Genomic DNA, 13,821 nt, shown 5'->3' on the forward strand with positions numbered 1-13,821 from the left:
TTCTTTTTAATTCGAATAACTTAAGTGACCTACATATTCAGGTTGTGATTCAGCTCTAGAGAACATAATGGGATTTTATGTTTTGATTTAACTAAAGGTGATTGGGGTCGAACCCAATGGTGAGCTTTTTCTTTTCTTATATTTAGGTTCCTTTTCCCACTTTCTTACATGTCCCACATGTTCAAGAAATGAAATAATTCTTTGTCCCCCCTTTTCAGGAACATACAATTTTTTTTTATTTCTCAAAAAACTTCAGTAATCTTCATGGCTTCTTTTATCTTATCAAAACAAATGAACATGTAAGCTACTTGAAGCTTTCATGTACCACGTAAAAATATTTCCTTTCATCACCAGTGTTCTAGTGAGAAAAATAATTCTGTTTCAGAACATAATGAAATTCTAAAGCCATAGTTAATGAAAGTTGCAGGTATGGTCTTTTCCAATGCAGGGTTATTCTTTCTGTGTTGGTAAATACTCAGACAGAAAGAACTCCAGAGAATTTCCAAGAGCCATTGAAAGTGATGGTTGATAAGGGGTGGCCCTCCCTTGAGTTCATGCTGAACTGAGGCTTAAATAATGGCTTAGGCTCAGCATGGTCCTCAGACATCTCATCTCCATGAGGAACCAGGTGTCTCTTATGCTGGCAATTTGGGCTTTAAAATTCCATGAGACATTTTGTAGGAGATAAGATGCCACCTTAGCATCACCGTCAGATCTATGTCTGGTTAATTACAGACTGATTTTCTACTACCAAATGAATGTCTGTAGCTTCCCTTAATTTTTGAAGGCCACCTACATCGGTATAGAATTATCAACAATTCTCAGGAGGAAGATGAAAGGGGTCCTTGTTTTTACAGTCTATATATTTAGCCCTTTGGGATTAAAGTCACTATTATATAATCTTGTATCACCTCCCTCTATTAAACATTATCTTTTTAAATACTTTTATAGCATGCCGATGGAAAAACCAGTGGATCGTCTTCAAAGTCAGGAGAAAAGAGAGGATCAGATGAGGTAATTTCCACAATACTGGGTTTTCATTTTCTCTTGTTTTTAAATTGTGAATTCTGTCTTGAAGTAAATAATGAGGTAGCAAATATCTCCTACTGGAACATTGGCAAATTTAATTTTAACTAAGATTTGATTTAACACTGTAAGTGGAAATCATTAAGAGTACATTAAAAAGGGCTTCCCTGGTGGCGCAGTGGTTGAGAGTCCACCTGCCGATGCAGGGGACGCGGGTTCGTGCCCCGGTCCGGGAAGATCCCGCACGCCGCGGAGTGGCTGGGCCCGTGAGCCATGGCCGCTGAGCCTGCGCGTCCGGAGCCTGTGCTCCGCAACGGGAGAGGCCACAACAGTGAGAGGCCCGCGTACCACAGAAAAAATAATAATAAATAAATAAATAAATAAATAAAAATAAAGTGTTCCTTGGAGAGGAACATCTAGAAGTAGTTTCCATTTAGGAGTAGAACTCAGTTATTTAGGGTGTTTTCCCTGTAGGAATTGGTGAATCTTAACTGTTTTTTGTTTGTTGTTTGTTTGTTTTGTTGAACAAAACATGTAGGAGGGGAAACCAAATGCTGTAGTTGAAAAGGAAATCTTTTTTTATGAGAGTCACTGTGAAAGGAGGACAGTGATAACCTAGATTAAACCAGTCATTCAGGTTCATAAACAAAAGGGAGAGAAAAAGACTATTTTTACTTGGATCCATTCTGTGGAAATACTAGTAAAACCAAACCTCCTCCCTTTGAGATGGGTTTTCTTTGAGCCTGTGAATTTCTTCTTTCACCGAATGATGCCTCATTATGTGCACTGTTAATAACATGGCCTGGTCTCCATGGAAGAGTCATGTGAAAGTTCTATCCTCCAAAAGGGTACTGGGCTTGCCTTCCTTTTGATGCTTTTCACATTTTAAATCTCAGTGGAACATTCATCTTCATTCAGTAGAAATTGTTATCATTTCCAGTTTGTAAAAGAGCCAGGTCTTGAAAGGTAGCTGGAAATTTAGAAAGCAAAAAGTGATCATTTTCTTTTTCTCTATATTATTAACGTGTTTCCAGAAATCTAGAATCTAGCTCCTCTTTCTGCTTATTTCCTGCAGTTTTGAAATATTCAATATATTCCAATATATTCAGTATGAAGAAGGGCATTATGACTAGAACTTGCTATGAATTCTGCACTAAGGTTTTGTCCACAGCTGTCTATTATTGTTTCCATTACCAACACCCATGAAAATATATCTTAGATTATTTCTTACCACGCAAATTTGCAGTAAGTTTTTGTACCCATGGAAGGCAAGACTTCTTTATAAAGTAAATATAAACTTTTATTAAGATTTTATCCTGCTTCTTGGTTATATTATTATTATTATTATTTGCGGTACGCGGGCCTCTCACTGTTGTGGCCTCTCCCGTTGCGGAGCACAGGCTCTGGACGCGCAGGCTCAGCGGCCATGGCTCACGGGCCCAGCCGCTCCGTGGCATGTGGGATCTTCCCGGACCGGGGCACGAACCCGCGTCCCCTGCATCGGCAGGCGGACTCTCAACCACTCCGCCACCAGGGAAGCCTCTTGGTTATATTATTTTAAAACTTTTTCCATGGGAAAAATACCACATTTTTCCCCTTTTACTAGCATGAAAATCTATATAATATCACTCAGTTCCCCATCAACCCTACTCTTTAAATATATTCCCAGATATCTATCAAACTATCAAATAGTTTCCTGTTTGAAAACTATAGTGTCTCTTTATTCTCCAGACTAGGAAATAATGTTTTTAGATGTTATTCTCTATTAATATTTATCAAGTTTAAACTATTTGCACAAAAAAGGAAATCTTCTTTTCCAATACAATCAAGTGGATAGTGACCTAGTTCTTATAGGATTATTCTCAACAATTATGTTATTATGTGGAAGCTTAAATATTGCACCTTGAATGTACAGGCATTGTTGGTTTAGGCAACAACTGCTTGCCCGGTGATAGGTCTTTTATATATTCGGACTATAAAGTGCCTTATTTTCATATTTATAAAGGGCTTGGGAAAACTGATAAGTAGTCCTGTTATCAATGCAGCCAGGGGAGAATTTGAAACTTCTGTGTCAGTATGATGACTGTACTTTCAGTTTTTTGAAACTGAAAGGCTGAACTTCCACCTTGAGAGAAGAAAGAATTTTTCTTTTCTTTATCAGCAATTCAGGCAAGTCTGACATTGTTTCATAACACTCCTGAGAAATTCAGATTTACAGCTCTTGCACTTGTGCCAGAGGCTGGTCATATCGGTCTGTTCTGCTCCGTCCCAGCTGGCAGAGAAAAGAGAGGAGATAGAGGCTTTGCCTTGCTCCCGTGGCATAAATCACTGCAGAGATTCAGATAGTCTGAGATTGAAGATTGTTTATTATCTCACCAAATTCTGCCCATATGTATTTGATAGGGTGGACAGATGTGTGGGTGTGATAATTTGGTAGTCGAGTTATATTTTCAATATGGTCTGTCTCTAAAGAATCTCTAATTCTTTATGTCATGTGCAGTTAAGTCATTGATGACATACTATGGCCTAGGAGACAATTCAAGGAAACCATCCTACATTAGGCATTATTTTAGCCTTTATGTTCATGATTATAAAACCATGTGCAATCTGGACTTGTAATCTGCCTATCCTACTACCCACAGTCGGCTACCATCCTCTTAAGATTACCAGAGAAAGGTTTCCCCAAACTGATTCTTTCTCCCAAATATTTTCTCATCTACTGCTCTGTTGAACAAGAAGTGAGATTAAGAAGCTTAGTTTGGGTTTTTGGTAATCGATTTTCAAACTAGCATGTGCCTCCAAAGGGTGAATAACTTGTTGTCCACAAGCATATGCAAACATACTGGTTAGGCTTCCAAGGACAAACTCGGGCCTTTGAAACAAAGTCAGTTTGAAAATGTGCTTTCTATGCTCAGGGGTACTTCTCAGTGTTTTTTCCTTCTCCCTTTATTGCTCTGCTGCATTTCATTTGGAGATGCAAGAAAAAAGGTACAGAGGAGGGCTTCAGGAAGATTTAACCCAGAGTAAAAATGATTAGGGTTAGGCAAGAACCATTATTGTATTGTCATATGTAAAAATATCTGGGGATGAATGCAGCTCTGTGAATTTCACAGCTCTTTTTCTCCTGCTACCATAAATAGCTCTTACTTGTCTTGAGTATGTCCCCTATACAACCGCTAAGTGATTCTAGGAGGTCTGCAGCAATTTTAATAGAGTCTTGCAACTAAAATATCATTTGTCATGTTGCATTTGCAATATAAATGCTTGAGGATGGAGTTGAGTAAGTGTCTATGAGAATGTATTTTTTTGTTTTTTTATGACAATCGTTATGAACTTGTTAAGTCCTCAGATGTAGAGGAATTGTAAGACCAAAAGTTGCATGGACTAACAAGCCAAAGATAAAATGACTAGAGAGCAGGAAAAAGAAAAATGAAAACATTTATTAGTACCTTTAAATACAGTGGAACAAAGTAGCCTTCACAAACCTGCAATCAAACCTATTTAATGTATTTGACTGACACATCTGGCTACACTGGGTGAGTGTAAGCGTCTTAGCAACATATTTCAGTGAAGTCCAGAGGAATGGAATTTAAAGCATATGATGGGACGTTTGTATTGGGGGATGCTGGATAAAAGGTATGCAGGAACTCTCTGTACCAGCTTTGCAACTCTTCTATAAATGTAAAATTATTTCATAATAAAAAGTTAAAATAAAACAAATAAAAACAAACAAAAAATAAAGCATATGATGGGCATGATTTCACAGAGCCAGTTTTAAGAACTTCAAATTTCATAATGGATATATTTTTATGGATAAAGAAAGAGAGATAATAGAGTTGAAATTGTGACTTAAAGGAAAAGATATTTGATAAATTTTCTTTACCATAATAGCATTGGTGGCATTCTTTTTCTCAGCGTTTACCTTTCCTCCTTCAAAAGTGCATGAGTAAGTATTGAATGACTCCAACATTTTAAAATTTCTTTCTAACATTTTTTCTCTGGATGAAATTAGTCTTTTTTTAATCACAAAAGTAATATGTACTTGTAAAAATCAAAAGTATTGCCCAGTCTTACCACTTAAATTATAACTGCTGCTATGAAATTTTGTATATTCTTAAGTTAATGTGATGATATTGTGTTCATAATTACTATATATACTATACTGATTTTAGTAACATTTTAATGATCATACAGCTAAAACATAACCATTGCAGAAAATTTAGAAAATACTGACAATTTTAAAGAAAAAACACTACCATCTAGACTTCTAGTACCTAGAGAGATGGCCACTATTTCCATCTTTGAGTATTTTCCTACATCTTTTTTCTATGTGTATATATTATGTTTAAGCTGAGATAACAAAGGAACATCCCTAACAGGGCCTAGACTAAAAATGATAAACAATGTGCTTTGTGATAGATAAATCTTTTCCAATCAAAAAGAGTCATCATTGTGCGTGACTTTTAAATACATAGAGAATTGTATTTAAGTACCTTGGCATTTAATATAGCATTTAATCTGGTCATTATTTTGTGCTGTGTTTTTTGTCAAGAAGTTTGCTGGGTTGGTGTTCCCACTAGCAAGTGATATAGCCGTCCTTAGCAAATTCTGGAAGAGTGCCACAGCAAATGTTATTTTAAGGGATGATAGGTTATTACAATCTCTTGTCCGTTTTAACTGTGGGGAGTTGATTGTGGCTGGACAAGTTCATGTCCCAGTGCCAAGAAGGAGGCAAAGCTGAACAGGTGCCCCAAGGGCAGTCCCACCTGGCTTACCTAGAGATCCAGAATCCCCTGAGTGTCTGATCTGGAAGGCTAAACTCACTAAAGGAAGTTCCAAAATCCTTTTCAACTGTAGTTTCCCCATTTTTTAGTTCTAAATTTTGGTTTATTTCTTCATTGACTAGAATATTTTTTAAGATAATTTTTTTCTGCAGAGGAACACGGATTGTGATTTTCTGTGTCTGTGTGGATCCTAAGCATGTTTTTCTGCTGGCTTCACACAAGAAATTAGTACAAAATTGTACATTTTGGGGTAACAGTTCTGTTCCCTTGAAGTTCTGTACCTGTTGCTCCATGGTTTTCTGACTTTCTGTGCTATAGAGAAGATGTCTGGGGCAGCCTTATATTTATTTGTAGAAAGCTTGATTTGCCTGCTTTGGTGCATATGTGGTTTCTTTTCCTTTTATTCTTACAATTTAGAATTTAGTATTTTCTTATGTGGAGCCTACCAAATGGGTCTACAAGAGCAATCCGTGAATTTAAGTTCAAAACCTACAGTGAAAATGCCAGACATTACGTAAACATTCAAATAGCCTATTTATCCTAAGACATGTATTCAGGTTGAATTCTGAGAAGAATGTGGGAAGTTTATAAAATTCAGAAGAAAAATTCTTTGCCATTCTGAGACCATAGCGAGAGCATCTTCTTTCTCACGTGCTGTGGAAGCTTTGAAGAGCCACACTCCTAATCCAATTAGCCTGCCACCCAGTCCATGGTTCCCATGGAGGCAGCACATTGTAGTTGCTGAGTGCAGACTCTAGTGTCCCACTGCATGGACTTGCACCCAGCTCTGCCACTTCCTAGCTGTGTGTTCTTGGGCCAATTACTTTGCTTCACTAAGGGTACCTTCCTTACGTGTAACATGGAGATAATAATAGTCTCTACATAAGTTAACATGAAGATCAATGAGACCAAGCATATGAAGTGTCCAGAACAGTGGCTGGGACATACGAAATACCATATAGATGTGAGCTGCTATTATTGTTATTATTATTACTACTATTATTATTGTTGTTGCCTTATTATTACTACTATTACTAGGCAATGAAGAGAACTTTATTTAGCAATAAAAGTGAGCCCCTTATTGATTTCTAACCAGGACTTAAATTCTTTTGTTGACTACATATTGCCAAGCCTTTCCCATTAAAAAAGGAAGGAAGTTTGGTAGTTCATTAAGCTTAGTAGTCCTTTTGTTTCAAAACAACTCTGTATAACACCCAGAAACATATGCCAATTGCTAGAAAGTACAGTCCCTCTTTAACAAAGAATTTGAAAATAATGTGCTTTTAAATTAAGAATCTGTGATATACAAAATGTTATATAAGTAGTAGGGAGTGGCTAATAAAAGTAGTTAAGCATTTTGCCTCTATAAAAGAACATATAAATATATGAACATTATATCATACAGCAATAAAATACCCTTCATTCTTGCACTTTGGAGTAATGAGCCTAATTGTCTAAGATTGTAGGTCCCACCAAAATTGTCTCTGAAGAGTGTACCTTACAGCACAGGAAATTGGAATCAAAGTTAACAGAATATCAAAGGAATTGAATAGGAGTTAAATTTATTGACTTTAGAATAGATCATAAGTCCTGGAAACCTGATGGACAAGTCAATTAAACATGAGTCCTGAAATATCCTGTTTTAAAGTTTTTATTTTTTCAGTCTTATCTCTAGACTTTATTAGCTTCTCAAAGATACAGGAATGACTGATTCAAAAGGAATGAAAGGGAGGATAACCTGAAATTGTGCCCATAGCAAAATACCTGCGTCATCTAAGGACTGAATATGTATGATTCTTGTCATAAAGTCAATAATATTTTATCATATACCAAATGTACATAATAGCTTGTTATGGCCTTCCAAAAACAGTTCATTTGTGAAATCAAAATCTCTCAGCAAGTTGACATCATAAAGTCCTTTATGTTTCAATCAGCCTTATTACAGAATGCTTAGTAAATGTGTAGAGCACTGATTTAGTGTCATAAAAAATTATTCAAAACTCTCTATCCCTCATCTTCTAGGACATTATGTGAGATGATGCAGTGATTCTCAAGTTTTAACATGCCTAAGAATCACCTGGAGATAGTATGAAAATTTCAGCTCCTGGACCCCATCTCCAAACATCCTGATTTATCAGATCCAAGATGGGATCAGGGAATCAGTATTTTTACCAGTCACCCCAGGTGACTCATATCTTCTAATGGTGGCCTTCTGAGCACATTTTGAGTGACACACATAATTCTTATAGAGTGCATAACACAGTTCCTGGCACACATGAGCTTTTCTTCCTTACTCTTCTCATTTCCTTTTTCCTTTATTTTTAAAATGCCCCCCACCAACCCCATCCCTTAGCCAACTCTGCTTTACTGTGTCCTGGGACAGGGTGGCTCTGAAGCACATCAAGTGTGCTGCAGTTTCAAGGGATCATTGAACCACATGGGAGGCTTTGGTTGCAGGGAGCTGGTACTAACCCTATTTCTTCCCACTTCTCCTAGGACCTTGTTCCTTCAACTGTTCCCTCATTCATTTTACTCTTTATTTAATGACTCCTCTTTAGACTACTTAACGGTTTAGTCTTCCTCATCATAAACTATTTAAAAATATTTCTTTTGAAACTGCTCAAGCTCCCGTTCCATCTTCCTTTCTAACCCTCACTGCCAAAATTCTTGGTTGAAATTATCGAAGAAAAGAGTGTAGAGAGAAGAGAGAAACTAAAAGCAAACGTTGATAAATGCCTGCATGGAGGATTAGGAAGGAGAAACCAGTGAACAAGTGAAAGAATAAGCAATTAAAGGGGTGGGGGAACCTGGATGTTGCAGTGCCATCTGTGGAGAGGCTGGAAGAAGGGTCTAGGCTGATAATAGTTCTAGAATTGTGAGGGCTGAGGAAAGTTTCTTGTTTGGAGACTGGGGTATTGTAGGTTCCCTTGGGAGCTGTTCCTGTTGTGATTGACAGGGTGCTGAGTAAGTGGAGAGTCTGCATAGATGACTGTTCTTCTCTTCCAATGTACATGCATTTATATAGCAAACATCAGATAAAGCAAAAAAAAAAGTTGAAATCAGTGTTCATTTACACAAAAAGAGATAAGTGTGACCAAGATGGCATCACATAGTACAGATTTCTTGGATTGTTTGCCAGATGTTTACAGGTAAATGGATTCATTTATTACAATATCAAATAAGAAAGACATTATTTGGAAAGAACTCTGGAGTGAATTCTAAACATATGTTTATCTTAATCGTTAAGAATGTAGACTTCTTGGTTAGTTTTGCACATTAAGGTTGGCACCCCTGTTCTCTTTCTTTTGCAGATCAAGCCTCTTACTCCTAAGTGGTCTAATTTGAGCTCATGATGCAGAATGTTTGGACTTTAGTACCTTCCAGAAATATATCACTCTGAAATCTGCAAATACAATCTCAAAGAAAACACTTTTCTTACAGGAAACTGAGAGCTAAAGTGATCTCATATTCACATTCCAATTTTGGTTTCACATAGTTCTTGGGATAAAAATTACTTCTCTGAATACAATTTTGTTACTTTTTTCTCTGCTTACTTTCTTAAAACACTGAGTAGACTTAGAAAAGTCTGAAACCATACATCTATTTCACTGAAAAGTGAAAGCCGAGTAGAAAGCTGAATGGCTAAATTTTTAAATAATGCGTTTAAAAAATAATGAGGGTTCTTACTACCAGCCGTGCGATGAGACGTTGCTGAATTATTTGTTATATAGATCTGGTAATAGCTGTCTTACTTTAAACATACAGTTCAGGGGACACCTAGTGGTTAAAAAGAGGAAATTTCTTGTACAGTGTTCAGCTGAAATAAGATCTTTCTTGTCTCAGCAGTGATAATACATTGCCGACTTTGTTTTTCTGAATGAGCATATGTTAAGGAGTGTGTGTGTGTGTGTGTGTGTGTGTGTGTGTGTGTGTTTTAAGAAGAAAGGACCTTGATTTTGACTTATATATAAATTTCTTCAAATATTTGAAAACTTAAAAATTATAAGATTAGAAATGTTAAAAATATGATTAAACTTTTCCTTTAATGAAGACATAAATGGTATTTAGAAATGAGAAATAAGTGACTGAGAGTCATGAATAAGAAAAAAAATTAAATCTTTTTGACCGAGAAATTCCAATTCTAGGAATTTGTTTCAAGTACATAATCAGAGGTGTACTCGATAACTATGTACAAAGATATTCTCCATAGCTTTATTTATAATAATAACAAACTAGGGGAGAAACAAATGTACAGCCGTAATGAATTGGTGAAGTTATAGCACAAACATAGTGACTAAGGCATCTTTAACACCATGCTTTGAAGAACATTTAACAATGGAGGAACATGTTTATGTTAGGTAAAGAAAAATGATGAAAGACCAACAATTCCATGTGTTTAACAGATTGTGTATATTTTTGTATTTGCATAACAATAGAAAAATAACTGAAAGTAGTTGTCTCGATTGGTAAGATTTGGAGTAATTTACGTTTTCTTCTTACTACTTTTCTCTTTATTCTAAATGTATTTTTTTTAATCAGAGGGAAAAGAATAATAAACAGCATAGTTAGTAAAAGAATAATGGAAAAGAGTGTTTTACAATGATCAAAACTAAATCTATGCATCCGTCTGCTTAGACCTTAAAGGGAGAAGTGGTTTTTTGTTTGTTTGTTTTTGTTTTTTGCGGTACGCCGGCCTCTCCCGTTGCGGAGCGCAGGCTTCGGACGCGCAGGCTCAGCGGCCATGGCTCACGGTCCTAGCCGCTCCGCAGCATGTGGGATCCTCCTGATACAGGGCACGAACCCGCGTCCCCTGCAAAGGCAGGCGGACCATCAACCACCGCGCCACCAGGGAAGCCCCGGGAGAAGTGTTTTACATGTGAGTCTTTTTCCTTTGGAACCTTACAGAGTAAGGTGGCTGCCGCCACTGTTTATGTGTGCGTGCGCATGTGTATGTGTTTGACTAGAAGTGCATCTCTTAGATATGGACAGAGAATTAGGATTTAAGCACTAAGGCAGCTTAGAGGGCAAGGATTTTTTTTAAATTTATTTTTGGCTGTGTTGGGTCTTTGTTGCTGTGCACGGGCTTTCTATAGTTGCAGCGAGCAGGGGCGACTCTTCCTTGTGGTGCGCGGGCTTCTCATTGCTGTGGCTTCTCTTGTTGCAGAGCACGTGCTCTAGGCGCGCGGGCTTCAGTAGTTGTGGCACGCGGGCTCAGTAGTTGTGGCTCACAGGCTGTAGAGCGCAGGTTCAGTAGTTATGGCACACGGGCTTTGTTGCTCCGCAACATGTGGGATTTTCCCGGACCAGGGCTCGAACCCATGTTCCCTGCATTGGCAGTCGGATTCTTAACCACTGCGCCACCAGGGAAGTCCCAAGGATTATTAATTATTTTTAGTTTATGGTCCCTTCAAAATGCGATGAAAACTGATCTTTTTCTCTGAAATGGACATACATATGTGAATACAAGAATGCAAAAAAAAAATGTGACATACAACTTAAAGAGGTTTAGAGATACACACCATCCCCACCCCTGGGGTGGGGGCAGTCTTGTCGAGTAGATATATTCAGGAGGCATCATCCAATATTTTCCCAGTTGGCTTGTTGTTGATGGCTGAAATTCCACCATTAGCAACTTCCTTAAACTTGGAGTTAAGCATTGCCTTCCCTTGGGTCCTCTTTTAAATTGTGGATGTTCCTAGGAGGGATAATATATTAATTATTAACACTTTGGTGAGAAGTAGTTTAATAAGAGGGAAAACGACTTACATAAGAACTACTTTTATAGATTTGATAAAGGTAGTAGAAAACTATCGATCATTTGATATTGATAGCTAACACATATGTAGGCATTACACACACACACACACACACACACACACACACACACACACACACACACCCCTTACAACCACCCCATTCTCCTGATGAGGAAATTGAGGCACAACTTGATTAAATAACCTGTCCAGGGTCACACAGTTATATAATAGTGGAGCCAGGATGGAACATGTTTTTCAGAGTCTATACTTTCAACTAGTATCCAAAACTGTTCATAAAATTATCTATTTTCAGAATGCTACCTGAAGCCAACTCCACAGACTTTCTTACCACTGTTGTCAATTTTTGTAACTCCTCTAACTTTTCACTGCCTTCTTTCTTACTTGTATTATACCCTCTTTTTACTCAGGAAGATCATAAAACAAGGTTAAATCATTCCCATTCCCTTGGATCTAAAATATAAGTGTAGGCACAGCTGCTCCCTCCTTATGGATAGTTAATGAGGCACAGAAGGAAGCTAAGTCACAGCAGAGGTAGAGCCAGGAGAAAGATAGCGTTCTCCTGACTCCCAGTCAATGCAGCCATCTCAAGACTAGAAAGACGTGAGATAGACCACTTCAAGGACTTCCACTTGGAGACAATGAATGGCACTGAGTAATCAGGAAAAAAAATTCAGTGCTGGCCACCATAGCGTGTGTTATTAAGGGCTTTGTGGAGGCGATGTTTCATTCACTGAGTAAATTTCTATGTTAGGTTGTGAGTTAACAATAAGACATCATTATGACCTATTTATCGGTGTTTCCCAGGGGATTAACATATCCTATTTACCAAATTGCATTGGGGGTAGCACCCATTTATACTTCCTTCTGTAGTCATAGCAATTTGTACTTGTTTGTAGACTACTTACAACCATGGTGTAAACGAACATTTGCGAATAAGAGTCACAGCCTTATAATTGCTAGTGTTGGGGTATCTGACCTCCCTTTGAAAGACAGTCTTTTCCTAGATACTATTTTCCAATAAAGCATGTGTTTTCATGTGGAAACACAATATTTCTTTTCATTTTATGGGGTGACTATTAACTAATGGAACTGATTTGTCAACAAATGTGTCAAAACATATATTTTAATGAGAGTTCTTATCCTGAAAAATACTACATTTCATCAAGCCTAGGACACCACTGATCTAAAAATTCACTGATTAGAAAATGCTAAGAAAGAAAAAAACTTTCAACTAAAAATAATGTGTTGAAGTTTCTGAAGACCATTCAACAAACAGGATTTTAAAAATGGCTTGAGCAATTATCTGAATGTGTCAGCTACCAAGTTGAACCCTTGAGGGTTTCGATGTTCATTTAATGCAAACATTCTTGTGTATTTGTGTGCTCACAAATTCTGTCAAATATAACATCTAATCTGTTATGTAACGGATTATCGCAAACTGGAGGATCCCTAGTCTGCTTTTTCTTGAGGGCTATTACTTTGGTGGAAAGGTGGACCAGTTCCCTTTCTCACACATTGGGGTGGAGAAGAGAATCACTGGATTGGAACCTTCAGGACCTCTTTGACACCTTTATGGCAGGGAAAGGCACTGTGCCTTAGCTGGGGCAGAAGAACCCTCACCCACAGGTTGACTTCATTATCACTGGAGTCTTTGGGGGATGGGAATCTAAAACCCAACTTGACCCTTTCTTCGTACCCAACTCCTCACTCTTAAAAGGTATTTGTTGAGCTTCTTGGATTGGTGAGTTTATAGTTTTCATCAAATTTGGAAATGTTTTGACCATTATTTCTTCAAATATTTTGTTTTGTCTCCTCATCTGTCTCTTCTTTGGAGGCTGCGGTTATATATGTATGGGCTGCTTGGAGTTGCCCCATAGCTCACTGATGCTCTGTTCCCTGTCCTCTAGCCCTTCACACTCTGTTTCATTTTGGATAGTTTCCATTGCTATATCTCCAAATTCACTAATCTTTTCTTCTGCAATGTCTCATCAGTTCTTAATCCCAGTGTATTTTTTATCTCAGACATTTTTATCTTCAGAAGTTTGATTTGGGTGGCTTGAACAAAATATATTTGCTATGTCTCTCCTGAACATACTTTTTTTTTTTTTTGCGGTATGCTCGCCTCCCCCTGCTGTGGCTTCTCCTGTTGCGGAGCACAGGCTCCGGACGCGTGGGCTCAGCGGCCATGGCTCACGGGCCCAGCCGCTCCGCAGCATGTGGGATCTTCCCGGACC

The 13,821-nt window shown here is 37.8% G+C and overlaps 1 protein-coding gene across 3 annotated transcripts in view; it reads left to right on the forward strand.

Annotated features, from left to right (window-relative positions):
- Positions 1-13,821, forward strand: part of CAST (calpastatin) — a 120,947-nt gene that overhangs the window by 13,828 nt on the left and 93,298 nt on the right. For all 3 annotated transcript variants that reach the window (XM_067031377.1, XM_067031379.1, XM_067031378.1), the window contains exon 2: positions 952-1,014. In XM_067031377.1, the coding sequence (XP_066887478.1) occupies positions 952-1,014 (63 nt within the window). The remainder of the gene's footprint in view (positions 1-951; positions 1,015-13,821) is intronic.

The sequence above is a fragment of the Kogia breviceps genome, chromosome 4 (assembly GCF_026419965.1).
Source record: "Kogia breviceps isolate mKogBre1 chromosome 4, mKogBre1 haplotype 1, whole genome shotgun sequence".
NCBI lineage: Eukaryota > Metazoa > Chordata > Mammalia > Artiodactyla > Physeteridae > Kogia > Kogia breviceps.